The following is an 18,761-nucleotide window of genomic DNA, read 5'->3' on the forward strand; positions in this document are numbered from 1 at the left end:
TATCTATGCTATGCACATTTATTTCAGCTTGCAGTGAGAGAATGTATTTGGTCTGCTATAGGTGATGATCTTCTCTTCTTCCATGAGAACACTGATAAATGTCTTTGAACTCATGTTTTGCTTGAAATGCTTAACTAGTGATTTTCAATATTTTTGCTAGCTGTTGCTTATTTTAAATAGCATAATAACCAAGGAGTAACCTAAGAATTATTGTGAGCTCAGTATCTCCAGTTTCTCTCAGTGTTCTATGGGAAGGGAGTCAATTATATCTGCAAATCACTGCAGTCTTATTTGTAGGGTTTTCATGAAATAAAATACAAATCAGTAAATGTTTGGAGAAGTTTTTGGACTTAAAATTGGTAAGCTTCAAGCTTTGCAGCTATTTGAGCTTGGGAGGTTTATCCTTTAAAACTCCGAGATGTTTTATGTTAGTGCTTTTTAAAAATTATGCAGCAGATAGCATGGAGCTTTTTTTCTTGGTTTTGGATTTCTTTACTGCCTGGCAGAGAAGGAATTTTTAATTTCTGAACTGATTTTTCATTTTCACAGGAAATTGTTTCTCAAGTTCCACTGCTGCGACATATAATTACAGTGGATGGCAAACCAACAACATGGTCAGAGTTCCCCAAGGGTGTCATTGTTCACACCATGGCATCTGTGCAAGCCATGGGGGCCAAGGCAGACACTGGTAGGTTCTTCCTCTTCAGACCATCTCTTTTGGTGCCCTAATTTGACCCCACTGAGTAAACAGAAATTGCAGATTTCAAAATAATGTAGATTTAACCTTTTCTGATCTCCTCTTCCTGTAAATAAAATCTGTGTGATTTTTTTTTTTTGTTGTTATTGTTTTGTTTTGGTTGTGGGTGGTTGGATTTTGGTTTTTTGTTTTTCAACAGAGTAAAAACTGACTCCACAATCAAGTGTTCCAAGTTGAAGGATAGCTTTTAGGATAGGCAATTAATTCAGGATACAAACTTAAAAAGCATTCTTATGATCAGACATATTAAAACCACATTATTCAGGGCACAGAAGGAAAATCATTGTGTATTTTATAACAAAATAAACCAGTAACTTGTTGCCGTTAAGTTTTGTAAAACTCACAGGTAGCAAAATGTAAAATAGTCATTTGAATCTGATAGAACTTGGTCACTTATTGCATTTCTGAAAGCATCAATCTGTGTAAAATCACTGCAATTTATTTCCGGTCTATGTAACATTTTTAGAATGGTAATTCAGAATTTTAGAACTTACTTGAATTGTAGCCTTAAGAAATTTTTATTCTTGGCTCTGAAGACCTGCCCATCCCAGTATTTTAAGATTTCAGTAGTTGCTTTCTTTTGTTCTTTGTGTTTTCCAAATCCCTTAACTACTGCAGGCATAAGAATGTTGGATTGTATTTTAGGTGTGTGGGGGGGCTGTTTAATCCATCTGATTTTGATGTTCAGGGGAATGGCAGATTTCCTCCAAACATCATGACATCTTGATTTCTTTAGAAGATACTTTTCCCTATTCGATGTACCAGTTTTTTGTACTACTAAAACAGTTTAATACGACACCAGCAGTAAAATTCTGGCTGCAATTCATTAGCTCCCTGAAAATTTCTAATCTATGTGCTATGTAAAAAGGTATTTAATTTTTCTTCAGTCTTTTAAATATCACATACTCTGCACTACAATAAAAGAATGTTATCTTTGTCAAGTTAACCATTCATAAACTGTGAAATGCTATCATGAATTGTTTATGGTCAAACGTGTCCAATTAATATTAAGTAGATGAGCTATTTCTTATGTTTCTTTTCCTCCGTGTTGTTCATTGTGCAGGATAGGCAGGATTCAGTGAGTGGAAAATGATTAAATGTTGCTTTTATGCTTCTCATTCAGTGTGTGCACTGTGCCACTGCACTGTGTGTGATGCAGTTTCCTTAGTAAGCACAGTAGTTTTTGTATTTTCTTGCTCTCAGCACAAGTATTTAAAAAGCACTTTAATCCGATTAAAGCTGCGGAACCTCTTTTAAATATTTATGGAGATGGGACCTCAGGTTGGTTCAGCAGTGCTTTGCTGCAGGTGTTGCAAATGTTGTTCCCTGCCAGGGAGCATGTGGGACACACAGGGGTGGAACCAGGGCAGTGAACCTTCCTGAGGCAGGGATGCTTGCTGGTGCTTTGGATAAGCCAAAGCTCTGCCTATTTTTCTCTCCACTGGAGGACTAGGGGAAAAATAATAGGGAAACTGTTGTGGTGGATAAGGACAATCAGGCAAAGGATTGCTCAGCTAATGCCAAGTTCCTACTCTTTGTGAAGGCATTTAAGCTTGACCACAATTTTTTTAAACAAAAGCAGAATGTAATAGCAGGAGTCCTGTGGTGCTGTATTGCAGTGACTGCTGAAATGTGTCAGTGTGTCAGATCTCTCAGCCCAAGAGGCTCTCCACACATCACACATCCTATTTTTTAACAACTTGCAGGAAACAAGCAGCCATCCAGGCCTGTGCCCTCGGATATTGCAGTGATCATGTACACAAGTGGATCCACAGGAATTCCCAAAGGAGTTATGATCTCCCATTGCAACGTAATTGCTGGGATAACTGGAATGGCTGAGAGGATCCCAAACCTGGGGTGCGTACCAACTGTTACTGATCAGCTAGTAAAGAAGTCATGTAGTTGCATTTAATTTTAGATTAATTACTGTGCAAAATAGGAACTGTTTTATATTGCTGTTTTATATGGCTGTGACACATCATATAATGGACTGACATCTGAGCATCTTCCAGCACTGCACTGAATGACATGATACTACTTCATGTACTCTTTATTCTCTCCTGTTTGGTATGTGTGTAAAACCAGGACACAAAAACTTGTGAGGCTACCTTGCTCTAGAGTGGTTGAAACCTTCCTTATGCAGTGCTTTCCTCGGTTAATGTTTAAATTCTGTGGCTTCTTTCTGTTTGGTGCAGTTTTTAATCTCATCCACTGAATTGCCTTTGCAACCATAACACATGTTTAATTGTCTTGAGTTGAGTAACCATCACCCTTTTTTCATGCCTTAAACCTACAGTGTGTCATATGCAACTTTTGAAACAAAACCCATGTGATTTGAAATATGCTCTCAAGCTCACAGGCATTTTCTACTTTTTCCATTTCTGCAGTAAATTTTGCATACATTTGGCTTAGTGATGCATCTGAGGACTCTAGTGATACAGCATAAACCCATATTTTAAAAATTCTTTGCAGGGAAAAAGACATTTATATTGGGTACCTGCCCCTTGCCCATGTTCTGGAGCTGAGTGCTGAGCTTGTGTGTCTGTCTCACGGGTGCCGCATCGGTTACTCTTCTCCTCAGACCTTGGCTGACCAGGTATGTTGTAGATGTAAGTCCTTACAGGAAAAAAAAATTAAAAAATTAAAAAAAAAAAAAATTACTTACATTAAATCTTTGTAGTATTTCTTTAAAAACACTACAAATTTTGTTTCTGGTATTAAAGATTTTGAATGTGTCTGCTAGTAAACTTATTCTTCACTTCACTTTAGTCTTCTAAAATAAAGAAAGGAAGCAAAGGGGATGTTACTACACTGAAGCCAACTCTAATGGCAGCAGTTCCGGTAAGTAACTGAAGGATGAGTAATTTTTAAAACTTTTTTAAAAATATAATTTATAATTCAATTTTTAGCAACAAAATTAATACCATGACCATTTAGATAGAAAAGGTAGTATCTCTGATGTTAAACTGCCTTAAAATAATAATTGTGGTACTTATTTGTATGATGGGAATAAACAATCATGATATGAGTATCAAACTTTTTCAAACTTAAGGTAGCTAGTTTCAATTCCCATTTTAATTAGTAATTTCTAGTTTGTTACAGTGAAAGAGTGGAATAAAGAGAGTTGGCTGCTGGGGGTTAACTTCTGCTCATGCCCAGATTTTGCTTGCCTCCTTTCCACGAACATCTTGCTGTCTCTTAGCAGGGGAAGAGGAGGGAACCTGGGAAGTGGGTTGTCACCTGAAGCTCACTAGAATTTCTAGATTGTGTTTTCTTTTTGCTGTACTGAAGTCAGGATTTCTGTTTCTATGAGCTAAAGTTCATCTTTTTATGTAACTAGGAAATTATGGATCGAATCTACAAAAATGTCATGAATAAAGTGAATGAAATGACCAGTTTCCAGCGGAATCTATTTATATTGGCCTACAACTACAAAATGGAGCAGATTTCCAAAGGTTACACTACCCCACTCTGCGACAGGTAATGTTAACTTCATTTGTAATGGCACCAAAAGATCAAAGTCTTACCATGTTAGCAGTGTCTGGTTTTCTTGTGCGTTTCTTCATTTTATTGTTGACCCTTAGAAAATGAACAAATCTATACTTGAGTGTAAATTGAAACAACAAATCAGGAGTTTGTGTGATGGATTAAATACTTATTGATACAATTTGAGTGTTGTTTAACTTGAAACTGGTGGAAAATTTACATTTATTGCATTTTCAGCAGGAATTTAGGAATAGATTTATACAATTTTTGGGTAAGCTGAGATGTTTATTCGTACGGAAAAATGTAGACTCCATATTCACAGAAGGGAGCAATGGTAAACCTCAAAATGGAGAGAACCCACAGGATCATTGAGTCTAACTCTGGGATTCTGTAGGAGCAAAGGATAATGTATTTGCAAAATGTATACAACTTAAAGTATTTCTAGGAGAAAATCATGCAACTTTACTGCCTCATTAAATCTGTGTTCTCAAACATTTAACCCATCTTCAAACTAGACATGGAAACAATCTTAGAAATCTGTGCCTGTACTTCTGGAAACTTAAATGTGCTATTTTAAGGCTTTGCTTGGAAGTCGTGAAAGTGTATTTGAAGACAGTGGAAGCTCAGTTCAGATCCCGAACTAGGTGCTCTCTTGGTTTGTTCTGAAGCACCAGGATGTCCTTTTCCCTTTGCGTTTCAGCCTGATCTTCCGCAAGGTGCGGATGCTGCTGGGCGGGAAGATCCGCGTGCTGCTGTGCGGCGGCGCCCCGCTCTCAGCGGCCACGCAGCGCTTCATGAACATCTGCTTCTGCTGCCCCGTGGGGCAGGGCTACGGCCTCACCGAGTCCGCCGGGGCTGGCACCATCACCGAAGGTGGGTGGCACCGCGGGCACCCGCGCTCGCCCCGCGCGGCTCAGCCCTGCCCGCTCCTCTGCCGCTGCCACCAACATCACCGGGGAGTCCCGGAATCGGGTGTTCCCAGAAATGTGTAACATCTGATCTGGATGCATTGTGCTGTAGCAGGTGACCTACGTGTAAAATGAAAGTTCTCCTTTGTGGCGGAGCAGCCCATTCTAGTGTGAATGAGATCTTGGTGTTGTACTTGCCATATAAGCTGAATAATTCTTTTCAAATTTCGTTCACTATGTTGAGGAGTCAGGAATTAAAATCTTCCTGCACCAGATTTTAATTTCATATAACAGAACCTAATGGTTTCAGTTGCCATTTAGTAACTGAGGGAACCTGTTAATACTGCCATCTACTCTCCTGATGGGATAAGAATTTTATCTGTGTTCTCTTGATAAATCTGCTGGGTTTTCTTGGAGGTTTGGTTCTGTGAATTAAAGTTCAGAAATAAATAGCAGTTAATCTTCACTGAGGATGCATGACAACAAAAGATTTTTTCTTTCTAACTATGTTTGGTTTTTTGTTTTTCTGAAAATGCACTTATTTAAATTCTAGTTTGGGACTACACTACAGGAAGAGTGGGAGCACCTTTGGTCTGTTGTGAAATCAAGTTAATGAACTGGGAAGAAGGTGAGAATTCCTGCTTATGATTTAATTGTTGTATGTTTGTAAGAACTGTGTTTTTCTATTGGGCTTTGCTCAGTAGCAGTAATTAAAGACTACTTTGGCTGTTAGGATTTTAAATGCTACTTTTGCCTATAAAAGTTTGCTCTTGGGAAGAAGAAATGTAAAGTAAATTCCTCAGTAGTTCCAAAATAGGGAAATACCCACACAGAAGTTATCAGTGCAAGTGGCATTTTGAGTGGGTAGTGTGCACAATACCTTCAGTTGCCATTAAGATATTATTTTAAAATAATATTCATAATAATACTCTTAAAGTCATTTAAAAATTGGCATGTAGACTAGAAGCTTAATGGATACTTTATAAAAGACATATAATACATTTTGAAATGCATTTGGGTATTTTCTTTCACTGTAGGCTTTTATGTACTGTAGAGCAGAAATACTCTAAAGTGTGTTTTAGACTAATGCAAAGCCTTATGGATTTTTTCTTTTCTAAACTATGGGGCAAAACTATTTGGTTTTATTTGAGCCTGTGTGAAACTGATAAAGCACATACTTACTTCTGCCAGAAGAATGGCACAAATTTTTGCTTTGGAATATGTTTTCATTCTCATGAAGTTAAACTCCCCACCCTTCTAGGTGGATATTACAATACTGATAAACCATATCCTAGAGGTGAGATCCTTATTGGAGGGCAGAATGTGACTGTGGGCTACTACAAAAATGAAGCACGAACCAGACAGGATTTCACTGTTGATGAGAATGGGCAGAGGTGGCTCCATACTGGAGACATTGGAGAGTTTCATCATGATGGATGTCTAAAAATTATTGGTGAGTTAATAAATTCATGTATATGTATAGATATTTGTATACACACATTTTTCAGGTCTGTGAAATACAGTAATGAAAAAGAACCTCCATATCTTGTCATGCAATCTAAAGCCTTCCTGTGTATCCGGGGAAGTTCTGATATGTTAATGTAGTTTGTGTGTTTTAGAAGCCGATTTTTGGTTCATTTTGAAATATTCTTAACATTTACTCCCTAAGGTAGTGAGACTGGGCAGTAATTAGAGAGTTAAATATAAGCTGAGTAGATAATCTGCCTGATATTGTATAAATTTGTATGGTTGTGTAGACTAACCTCAAGTAATTTGGGTGTAATTTTTGGTTCCTGTTGTTGTTTTTCAAGTAGAAGGTGAACAGTTGCTCTTTAAATATGGGTTTAGCCTGAAATAAATAACATAATGTCACCAAATGGTGCCAAATGATCTGGACCAGACAGCACAAAATGTGTGCTCCTGGCTACCAGTGGCTTTTGCCTAGTCCTGCTTGTCTTCCAGGCACATGATGGTGCTGTCATATAGGAAATGCTGTTCTGAAGGCAGAAAATGCATGGAATTGTAATATCCCTCATTTATGTAATATCATCCCAGACTGATAAAATGCAGTCTGGAAACCTAACATTAAAGGTTTCTGGTTTGTATATTTAAATGAGCATTTCAGGAAAATGTAAAATCAAATGTTTCCAAATTTTCTGTTCTGTAATTAACACTTAATTCCTTTCCTCCTTGATAGATCGCAAAAAGGACCTTGTAAAACTGCAGGCAGGAGAATATGTTTCTCTTGGCAAAGTGGAAGCAGCTCTGAAGAATCTTCCACTGGTGGATAATATTTGTGCATATGCAAGCAGGTAAGAGCAGCTTATGCTTTGTTACTGCTCTGTTCTTTGTCCTCTTGAAGCAAAATTTTTTGCCATTTAATGTGTAGAATTTTTTTAATCGGTTAAAAAAAAGGATTTTGCTTATAATACAATGGAATCATTCTCTATCAAAACGAAAAGATCTGAAATCCATTTTTATTTTTCCTTTCTCATTTGTTGTCATCATCTATTGGAAAATACCAGTGATGAGTCTTACATTTCCCCTTCCCCTGTCTGAAAAGCAGCTGAGGTCTATTGCATTAATTACAGACATCACTCAAGCACTTTGAAATTGTTAGCTTTAGAAGCCCTAGGACACCTTGTTCCTTGCTGTGTTTAGTTGTGATTGGTCCTTCAGGGGAAGTACTGTGGTACTTCAGAGGAAGATGGGGAAAAAGCCATCAGTGGCCCAGTAGCTGGCTTGTGAATTAAATTTGCTTTTCTTTACCCCTGCAGTACACCACCTTGAAGCTTGAGAAAAAACACACTCTAAACACTGTGCAAACACACAATAAATGACAATCAAACTAATTTCTATTTGCTTTATATGTGTACTAATAAATGAGGTGATATGGGCTCAAGCATGTCTTAAGTTTCTATTTCTAGAGTTTCTTAGGTTTTACACATATAAATATATTTCAGGTGGTCTTTGTTTCCTGTTGGCATTTGACATTGATATTTGGAAAGTTAGTTTGGAGCTTCTGAATGATCAGAAATATTCCGATTCCCATTATGTCCCAAAAAGCCACACTTTACTTTGAAAGAAGCCAGGATAACGATACCAGAGAATTGCACAGTGGTAATAAATAAAACAAGTTTTGGTTTGTTCACCTGGCTCTCTGTAATTTTGGGGGAGGTTTGTGTAGTCATTCTGTAACTGCAGTTTTGACAGTTTTGGATCAGTAGGCTGGCATGCATTGGGCCTGTCACTGCTGAGGAAATTGCCAGTCCTTTAAACTTTATTTGTGGTTTGGACTCACTGTGTGAGTCTCAATGTTTGCTTGCTTTGACAGCCTGAAGTTGGGACTGTTTTAAGCACCCTCTGTAATCTGTGGAGAAAGAGCTTCCTACTTGTGATTTCCTCTCTTCCAGGATTGCAGTTTGCTATTGGACTTGTGCTACCAAATTTTTGTGTTAATTTTGCTAGGCCAACATAATGCACTTGCCAGCCAAACATTTGATTCTGATAGGCCATATTGTGTCTATTACTTAAAAATAGGAAAACCTATGAGCAATTTTTAAAGGTAATTTACAAACAAGAATCCAGACCAAGGACAAATAAGACAAGATGTTCCAGATTGGTTTTTCTGTTGCTGCTGTACTTTCTTAATACAGTTATGTGTGTGATGTGGCCTGAGTAGCCTTGTAATAGGGTCCCTGAATGATTGTCCATATGCACACTTCATTGTGGGCATGTGCTCACCTCAGCAGTCTGAGCTCAGAGAGGTTTTGTAACTGTGCTTGTGACCTTTCTTGGATCCTTTCTCTCTTTATACTTTGCCTGGGTAATCTTGTATGCAGGAGGAGTCCTTTAGTTGTAGCTGTTCTGTCTCCCACATGCAAAAGGACACGGAAGGCAGACTTTTACGGATGGGTTTAATATGTCATTTGACCTTAGATTTTAGGATGCGAAACTCCTCTGAACATCATAGTAGGGAATCAGAATTGTTTGCATGATGTTGCTACCTCAAAAGCTATATTGACTTCAGACAAAATAAGTGAGATAAGGAATAAAAACATTTGCTGAAAGGAGTGGTGATTAGAGCTCTGTCAGGGGAGACTCCTACTGCTTTATCGACACTCCACCCCAGACATATTAAGTGGGTTTCAAGCATCACGTCAGGAAAAGGAGTAACTCAGTTACCTGAGGAGTGAGCAAACGTGGCAAAAAACTTGAGGGAGTCCTCAGTCATCTCAAGGAGATAAGGACCAGACTTTGCAGTATAGAAGCAGTGGTATCTATGTGTAGTGCCACTAAATGTTTCTGACCACAGGTCTGAGAGCTGTACATAGGTAGAATCATAAGCACAGCAAGAGAGTGAGGCTGCTTAGTGTAGGGTAGACATTTTGGCAAAATCTTTGATTGTGGAAGAGATGACTAAGGAGGTCTTGAGGACCAGAGTCTGAAAATTTCCTCTGAAAATCACTTTCAAGACAAAGGTACCAAATACAAAAGATTGGCATAAGGACAGGGAAGTAACTGCTCGAGAGGGAAGATGTACCTTCAGAATACCTCTCAAGACAAAGCAGTGCTTTAGCATTTGAACTGCAACAAGTGGAGATTTAACTTTGTAGCACAGAATGAAAAACTACATTTACCAGGAACTGAGAGCTGCAAGGTGTTCTTTCCAAGAAAAAAAAAAAACCCATTTTGCTGAACCTGGTCATCCAGAACAAGTACACTTCTACTGAAGGGGCTGAATTTTAGATTAACAGAAAGTTTGATGCTTACCCAGCCAACTGATTACTTCTATGTGCTGTTTATCCCTGGAGGCACTGGTGATATTGCTGGACATGATTTTGAGCATTTCAAAGGACTACAGGATCCAGAGATGAGAGTCCTTTGTGTCCCAGGTGCCTTCACACAGAATATGTGCACAGTAGGGAGCAAAGTTACAAGGGTTCAGTGCAGAGTACAGCATGAGTGGGCATGGGGGAAAATGGGACAGAGGCAAGGGCAGAAGGTGAGATGGAAGCAGTACAGTGATAGTGAGGCTAATCTGAAATCATCCTGTAATACATTTTCAGGAAGAGAAGAATGAGAATTGTGTTGAGCTGGCAGGCAAAGCTTGTGATGATGCTGCCAGGGAAACCTGTGTTTATAATGGGCTCTGGGGGAGTCTTCTCAGCTCCTGTCAGATGCCCATTATGATTCATGCCAGTAACAAAGGAGAAAATTGCTATGTGCAGTAACCAAAAGTATATTTAGAGGTACTATCTTGAAGACCTTAAAGGATATAGTACAGTAATCTGCATGCTAGGGCTACGTTTCCATATTTTGTATTAATGGTCTGTCTGGTGAGAGTTGAAAAGATTTAATAAATCTGTAGATAGTTAAGATGGGAGAGAACCAAAGCCATCCGATCCAAGTGGAGGATAGGATGAGAATTCAGAGCAAGCTTGGCTAGATGGAGATTTGCTTGAAAATGGCAGTAAGTTTAAAGAGAGGAGTTGTAAATTATATTTACGGCTAAATAAACTGCAGAAGTTAAGGGTGAGAACCACCAGTTGTAGCAATTCTGTAGGAGCTGACGTGAGTCCATAAGTGCCATGCTGTTACAAGAAGGTAAAGGGCATAATCAGATGTATTGCCTACGAAATGCACAATGATCTCTTTGCTCTAACAAGTATTAAAGGGTCTGAGTTCCACATGTAGCACATCTGAAGAGATGGACCTCATGAAAAGAGTCCAGGAAAAAAATGGCAATGTCTGGGCAGAGACCTGTGACGGCATGAATTAGGAGGAAAGGGCATTGCTGATACATCTAAATAAACCTAAGAAAGGAAGCAAGACTAAAAAGGTGACAAGGAAAATCTGTGAATGCATCAATAGCTTCTGTGGAAAAGAGGGACATCTGACAATTGTGAGGTAAATTTCAAAGAGGTAGAGTCTGGAGTTGCCATCAGCAGCAGCTTATCCATGCTACGAGTGATGAAGTGTTGGCATTAGTGCTTGCTGATGTTAAAGCAATATGTAGACAAACATCTGTTAGATGTATCTGACCCTGCTTCAGGGCAGGTGAATTGATTAGGAGCTCTTCTGAGATCATTTTCAACTCTGGCTCTGTGATCTGCTTTGTTAGAATGCGTCAAGCTGCTGTGTGAGGTTCTGTGCAAATTTTACCTAAACGCCATCTGAAAAGCTTTGAATACCTGTTTCAGAGTGAATTGTGCTTTAGGGCCCAAAGACTTTGAGATCACAGTTTCCTATGTTCTGGGCATGTCAGGAGCAGACAAAAAAAATGCCAACAGTAGAGTGGGTGTGTGGACAATCACTTGAAAGAGAAAGAGAAGTCACTTCCCTTACAGAAGCAGGCATCCTTTGAGATGTGTTGTGCATATGCTCATTCCACAATCTGCTGTCCAACCCCTCTTCACTGCAGTCCTCTACTCCTCTACAGTAACTGGACTCTGCAGTTGAGAGGAAACTGAGGTAGGGAAGCCGCACACCAGTCTCCATTCCGGGCTGCAGAGCATGAGCAGAGGCAGGGCGCAGTGACATCGTGTGGGTGCTGCTTCCCAAAGCTTTGGGCATGAGACACAGTGGAATATGCATATGGACAGCACACCTTGAAGCAATCCAGTTACTGTAAGGTAAGTAGCTTCTCTTTCTACTTACTTTTAAGCAGGCAGAGGTAACTTGTGAACTATTTCAGGAGGATTATCAGGTGAACAAAAGACAGCTGTTAAGAGCAATATCTCTGTATGAAGTGTAAATCCCCCAACTTGAAACGTTATTTTTGAAGAGTTGTTTACTTTGCCAGATTCACACTCAAGTATATTGTGCTTCTCAGCTTCCATTCTTATGTCATTGGATTTGTTGTGCCAAATCAAAAGGAGCTCGCAGAACTAGCCCGAAAAAAAGGATTTAAAGGAACCTGGGAAGAGATCTGTAACAGTCCTGAGATGGAAAAAGAGGTTCTGAAGGTGCTAGCTGAGGCTGCCATGGCAGGTGAGTAGCTGGGTAGGTGGTATCAATCTTGTGGATTGCAATGTCTGTGAAATAGATAAGCATAGGCTGTAAAATATTTCATTGAATGTGTATATTTCATTGAACCTGTATGAAGTGAGATTTTCATACAAAAATCCCCAACAAGAAAACATGAGTGGAGTCAGTCCTTTTGTTTCATGCAGCTTTTTACAATGAAGCTTTACAAGCTTTTACAGTGAAGCTTTACAAGTACAGTTCTCTCTATGTGTATGTGTGGTCTTCTTTAATTTAAGATGTCCTGTAGTACCTTGTTGCCCTTGCTGCTGGTCCAAAACCAGTGTGGGCCAGCTCTAGATCCATAATCATAATAAGCATTTGGTATCAGATAGTCTCACATGCTACATACCAGTACAGAGTTGAAATAAACCATGGTGACAGGGGCTCTTCTGGCTTCCACTTGCTTCTGAAGGATTTTCAAAACCAAAGCAGCATCTTTGTAGTTAATAATTTTCAGAAGATTTTCCTTTTCTAGCCACATTTGAAAATGACTCCGATATTCTGTACCAGTGTCCATAGTGTCTTGTATGAGTTTGTAGCTTCTTGGCGTGTTTGTGTGAAGAAATGCCTTGTTTGTCCCAGCCTTCCCTCTGCCAGTTCAGGCTGAGCTGCTGAGCTCTGCTCTGGGAGGGCAGTGAGCAGTCCCAGTGCTGGTTCTGGCAGGGATTCTGGCAGTGTGCATTCTTCTTCCCCCTCAGTATCTTTTTCATGCTAATTGTCCATACTCTGTCAGGCTGTTCTGGTGCAGAATGAAGCAGTGGCACAGGGATATTTTGTTTGCTCTTTGTAATAATTTCTGCCTTATTTTTGCTTTTGGCCATTTCTGAGCATTGAGCTTTTTTCATAACACTATCAGTTATGGCCACAGAATGTTTTTTTTTTAATTATCATCGGGGTATATAATTTTACATACTCATCTCTTGGCACTTTCCTGCAATGGAAGTTTGTTGCTGTTTTGCAGTTGCTCAGTATCACAATGTACATCTGTTCCTCTTTGTACTTTGTCCTCATCCTTTCTACCCTGGATAACTACATGCTTCCAGCAATTTCTGCTTGTTAATATTAAACTTTTCTCCATATTGCTTGTGAATATATTAAAGATATTAAAGATATTTGCCAGCTCCCATCCCAGGAGCACCCTCCTGGGAGTGCAGTCTCAACACTACAGCCACTCTTTCCTTGTCTGGTTTACTTCACTGTATGGAGAACATGGCCAAAGTAATTCTCAGAAGCTGCTGTGATGGGAGCATGTACAAAGTTGCTTTCATGTTTTGTGCAACCTTATTCTAAAGAGAATTAAATACTTTTTAAAAATTGATGAAAGGTAGTATTTGATTCAATTATTTTGATGTTATTTTATATTTGGTTTTGGTTTTCACTGTGGTATCACAGGCTTTAATTTTAAATACTATGGGCATATAGTGATAAATTGCAGCAAAAAAAAAAAAACAAACCCAAACTTCATAATCTAATGCCAAAGGAAAAAAAGGGGGCAGGAAAATCTAAAAATAGCAGGTTGCACATGATAAGTATACATTTGTGTATATTACTGAAATTCAACTTGAAAGGAGAGGATTTCATTACTACTATCTCTTGGCTACTTTCTTAAGTTATTTTTTTCTCATATCTGAAACCACAGCAGAAATTGTTGCAAATGATAGTGTTTTGTGCTGAAGGTATAACATGGAGAGCACTGTTCTCTTTCAGTACAGAGAAGAGCTGCCATATGAACTTAATTCCCTTGGCGAATTTTGAACTATTGGGGAAAAACAAGCTCCCCCATTTTTTTCTAACCTAATTAGTATGGATTTTAAGATTTTCACTCCAGATGATGGGTACCATGGTGCTGATAGAGCAGAGTCTGCTTTGAGGATATAATTCCCATGCACTGGGGATTTTTTAAAAGTTAGGGAGCTGCAGAGATAACCTGAACAGCTTCATTCCAGTATTTCTGTGGAAACTGGACAACAGGTACTAGCAGATCCTGTCACTCTGCTTGTGACCCCACAGCTTGTGAAAGCAACCATGGGGGTTGGAGGAGCACTTCTTCATTTGGGTCACATGCGTGAGACTATGATTTCTGGTTTTGTGCTTAACTTTAGGAAGATGGTTCCATTTAGGTTCTGCATTAAAAATGTTTCTTTTTCACAGCAAACCTGGAGAAGTTTGAAATCCCAGTAAAGATCCGTCTGAGCCCTGATCCTTGGACCCCAGAGACTGGTCTGGTGACGGACGCGTTCAAACTGAAGCGCAAGGAGCTGACGGCGTTCTATCAAACGGACATTGAGCGAATGTACGGCAAAACCGTCAAATAACCCTCCTGCACCGCTGCTGCGCTGGGCTTGCATCAAACAGGAAATACTTGAATTGCCTGTCTCGACTCGACACTTGAGATCAACACTCAAAACCACCATTCCTCATTTCCAGCTTAAACTGCTCTTTCTAACGACATCTCCACGATGACTGGCAGGTTGAGTAAAATGTTACGGCAGCAAACTTGTGTCTGTCTCCTTTTTTCCAGTTTTCTCTGCTACCTTCTCAGTCTGTGGATTTTCCCGGGTCTTTTTGGGAAACCATGATTCTGAAGCCTCAAGTTTTTAAACATTTATAAATCCTGTATAATGTTTTATTTGTATCTTTAAAATTTGGATGTATATAGAGAGAACTTGGCTATATAAGAAATGGTTATACTGGGGGCCTTTTTTTACCTAATTATTTAAAGATAAGAAGGTATTGATGTTGTGACATTATGTACATTGAAAATGCTTGTAACAAGGTAATTGTTGAACAGAGGACCAGGTTATTTGCTGCTGTGCTGTTTTTCTGTGTAAATCTGAGGGAGAAAATGTTAGACATTCCAGCTTATGTAATGCACCTTTGATATGTGCCTAATGGTTACTTTTATTTTTATCTGAAAATGGAAGGATGGTCATGGCACAGCTCTGCCTCGAGGCAGGTACTTTTGCAGGTGTTAGTTAAAGCTCCTTTAATACAGAAGATGCTATTAACACAGCAGAAGTTAAACCTAAGAATAATCTCTCAGATACAGAAACTCCTTTTTTAAATAGCTCATGACCATTTCATCCAGAGCTGAATTGTGTAGTGCTAATATGAACTCTCATAATTAATTTCATCTCATACTTTACAAACTTGACTGTGTCCTTTTAACAGAGGGACTGTAGCAACCTTTGTCTTTTGTCATTAGGTTTGGACATTAGAGTGGATTTCCTCCTTCGTTTATTAAGGTTTGGCAAGACCCCTGCTCTGCTCTAGCTGCAACCCAGATCTTCCTTGGGGGGATTTTTAAAGTCATAATGACAGTTATGTTCTCAGCTCACACAGTGCCTAGCTGCCCTTTGTGCCATTAAAAATCTCCCTTTGATTCTCTGTTATTTTGTGTAGTACTTTTTGCTTTAGAAACAGATAGTTGAAGCATTTGTCAGCCAGAGTTATTTATGATGCTTGGTTTGTTACACCTAATTCTTACTGTGGGGAAGGAGTCTCAATTTCTGTTTCAATAGAGATTCATTGATATTGTTTGAAAAAAATATGGGGGCTCTTTTCATCTTGAATGAGAGCATTCAGATTTGTTTCAGATGTGAATTTTATTTTCAAAATATTTCTGGAAAGAATATTCAGGGTTACATGAGAATGTGAAAAGGCATACATCAGTCAACTTCGTGATGAAGCAAATACTAAAATGGCTTTAATTTGGAGATTACTCTCCTGTGTATCATTTACTTGTAGTACTAAAACTCAAGGTCCTGATGCTTACTCAGTGCCCTGCTGTGGTAGCACATAGCAATGCTGAAGGCCAGAAGCTTAGTTTGGGACAGGCAGTTCCTGGTGATTGTCTTTGTGATATGAGTTTTTGGGAGGTATTTGATGTGCAAATTATCTTTTTATAAACCTCTGAAAGATTTTTTTTAATTAATGCTCTCTGTTGACTATAGAAAGCAGATTCATAGGAGTTGAAAGTTATCAAGCAGGTTCCCTGATGAAATGATGTGGTGCTTTGTGCTAATTATGGATTTCCCCTGCTGCTGTCCATGACAAACTGTTAAAATTTGATAAATTTTGGTGTAAATAATCAAATGGAAATAGAAGCAACAAAAAGAAATCAGAACCATATTTTTGAGATTACTGCCTTTAAACATTCAGCTCATAAATGAAAACCTTGTGGCATATCGACATAAGACAAATGTTGAAAAATGACTGAAGAATCCAAATGTGGAAAAATTGCCAAGGGTGTAGGGAAGTGTCACACCATGTATTAGACATTACTAACACTTACATTTGTATCTGTGCTCCATCAACAGGTTCTTAAATAGAACTCAGTACACACTGTACATTGTGAAAATATTTTTGTGATTTTTAGTGAAAAATAATAAATTGCTCAAGTACTATGTATATCACTTGGTGCGTTGTGCAGCAGATTTAAGAAAATTAATCTGCTTTTGGTTAAACAAATCTGGAGTTAGTATTTTGTTCTGCTAAGGGTTTAAATCCCCTTTTGAGAAATTGCGTAAAGGAAACTTTTAAAATGGTTTGGAAATAGTAGTTTTATTTTCTTTCTTCTAATCCAGTCACAAGATGGGGTTGCAGTCTAACTGTGCATTTAATTTCACAGTTCAGTTTTTTTATGTTTAAAATTGATGTGATATATATAGTTCCTCTTTCACTAGGCATCAGATTCATTGTGGACATTTATTTCTTCTACAGAATGTGAAAACAAAGCAGTTCATTAAGTTTAGTCTCAGCGCTGGAGATAGAAAGACTTAAAAAACTTCATGATGGGTGTGGGTTTTTTTCTTTTGATTTATAGCAAAAGACAGACTCCACTCCTGCTGGATTGTGAGTGCTTCCATGTCCCAGTGAGGGACATGCTGGAGGTGCTGGGGGCTGTGCTGGGATGTTCAGGCAGGTGTGGGGCTCCCTCCCTGCTCCTTCTGGCTGCCCCCCTGTGCTTCTGCATCGCTGAGCACGAGAACAGCTCTGGAGGGATTTGTTCCAGCCCTACAGAGATGCACTGCTTGCCAGCTGGGAGTTCCCTCCATTTTCTTTGTTATTCTGTTTGTTTGTTTGTTTTTATTTGGTTTGGGGGGTTTTTTGGGTTTTTTTGTGTCTTCCCATGCTCTGTGTGACAAGAACAAAAGTACCTGCTGGAATGCACTGCTCTGTCCAGGGGCTGTGGGCAGCTGTGCAGGGGCTGAGGAGTGTGTGCTTGGGAGGAGAGGTCTCTGTCATGTGGGGGATTTTGTAATGGAAAGAGCTGGAACTTTAAACAATCTTGAGTTCAAACTAAGAGCAAGGGGCTCTCAATATACCTCACCTGAAGGGCCCCCAAAAGAGGGGGATTTTTAACAAAACTTTTGTAAATAAAAACTTACCAGGTCTCTGAATCGTTGAAAATTGTAACTACTTACTCTCTTGTGAAAATCTATGTATTTCATTATTAAAATGGTTGGCCATGAAATTCCAGGGATGCTGCAAATATCCTTTAAATTTCACAATTATTTAAAAAATTTTCAGGACTTTAGGCTATCATTTAATCTAGATGTAAGTGTTCTTTGCAGAGCATAAGGTTTCTGGGGTAGGTGAGAAATTCAGAAGTTGCATGTCGGAAAAGACAGTGTGAGTTTGCTGCTGCAGGATTCACAGAGGCAGGAGCACACCTCAAAGGGGAGCTGTAGCTGAGCAGGGAAAGATTCTGCTGAAATGGCAGTGAAAAGCAATGTGTGACTGGGGCTAAGAACATCACAGGTCCCTACATCCCACTGCTGTACAGACAGGATGCAGACATGGGTATGGAATCCAAACCACACATTAGGAACATCCTGTAAAGCTGGTAAGAAATTGATATAGGACATAAAACTCCTTTGCAATAACCTTTGTCCTGCTAAAATTCACAACCTTTTTATTCTGTACTAAAACTATGTTTAGGTGATGCAATGCAGCATTTTTAATTTTTATTACTGTGGTGTATCAACTACTTTGGACTTGGTATAAAATCATGTACATCTGTTTCTTTACTGGTAAGAGGAACAATTTTCAACTTGCCTACACCTTGGATCAGGCTGAAACGTTAATTGAATGACCAACTGTATATTGTTGTAATGGGTTATTTAATGTAAACTCATTTTCAATGTGATCTTGGTTGTTACTATGAACTGCCTGAACATTGTATACCCTAATTGAGTTATATTGTATGAATTATTTATTTGTAATTGGATATCATGTTTCCAAAATAAAATTAATTTCACAAATTGGGCCCCTTTACATCCAGTTTTTTCAGTGGTACAGAGTTGATAATATAGAAATGTGTTCATTATTGTCAAATGTTTGAGATAAGTGTGACCATTTTGGACTGAATGCAAGAGCAGGAATTACCAGGTTAGCCTGGATTTTCATTGCAGGAAAATTAATAGTGTTTGGTCAATTTTTATTTGCATATGATCTGCATTTACCTGCTTTTAAAAGCACTGGCTGTGGGTAATACCTGATGTAAAGCTGTAGGCTTTGCATCAGGTCATACATTAGGTTTGACTTTTTTTTTTTCCTGTCCAAGTGTGCTAGGACTT

At 38.8% G+C, this 18,761-nt stretch overlaps 1 protein-coding gene across 8 annotated transcripts in view; it reads left to right on the top strand.

Moving 5' to 3' along the window:
- The window catches only part of ACSL3 (acyl-CoA synthetase long chain family member 3), a 62,756-nt gene extending 44,310 nt beyond the window's left edge, over positions 1-18,446 (top strand). For 7 of the 8 annotated variants that reach the window (XM_085587660.1, XM_021553711.4, XM_021553710.3 and 4 more), the window contains 11 exons: positions 550-688; positions 2,464-2,614; positions 3,230-3,353; positions 3,527-3,598; positions 4,098-4,237; positions 4,944-5,116; positions 5,705-5,779; positions 6,413-6,604; positions 7,349-7,463; positions 11,987-12,144; positions 14,332-18,446. In XM_085587660.1, the coding sequence (XP_085443786.1) occupies positions 550-688; positions 2,464-2,614; positions 3,230-3,353; positions 3,527-3,598; positions 4,098-4,237; positions 4,944-5,116; positions 5,705-5,779; positions 6,413-6,604; positions 7,349-7,463; positions 11,987-12,144; positions 14,332-14,495 (1,503 nt within the window). In that variant the 3' untranslated portion in view covers positions 14,496-18,446. Of the gene's footprint in view, positions 1-549; positions 689-2,463; positions 2,615-3,229; positions 3,354-3,526; positions 3,599-4,097; positions 4,238-4,943; positions 5,117-5,704; positions 5,780-6,412; positions 6,605-7,348; positions 7,464-11,593; positions 11,787-11,986; positions 12,145-14,331 lie in introns of those variants that run through there. The other variant, XR_014957309.1, reaches the window with a different exon arrangement.
- Positions 18,447-18,761: the final 315 nt, after the last annotated feature.

Source organism: Lonchura striata, chromosome 9, assembly GCF_050655825.1.
Source record: "Lonchura striata isolate lonStrDom1 chromosome 9, ASM5065582v1, whole genome shotgun sequence".
NCBI classification, from domain to species: Eukaryota; Metazoa; Chordata; class Aves; order Passeriformes; family Estrildidae; genus Lonchura; species Lonchura striata.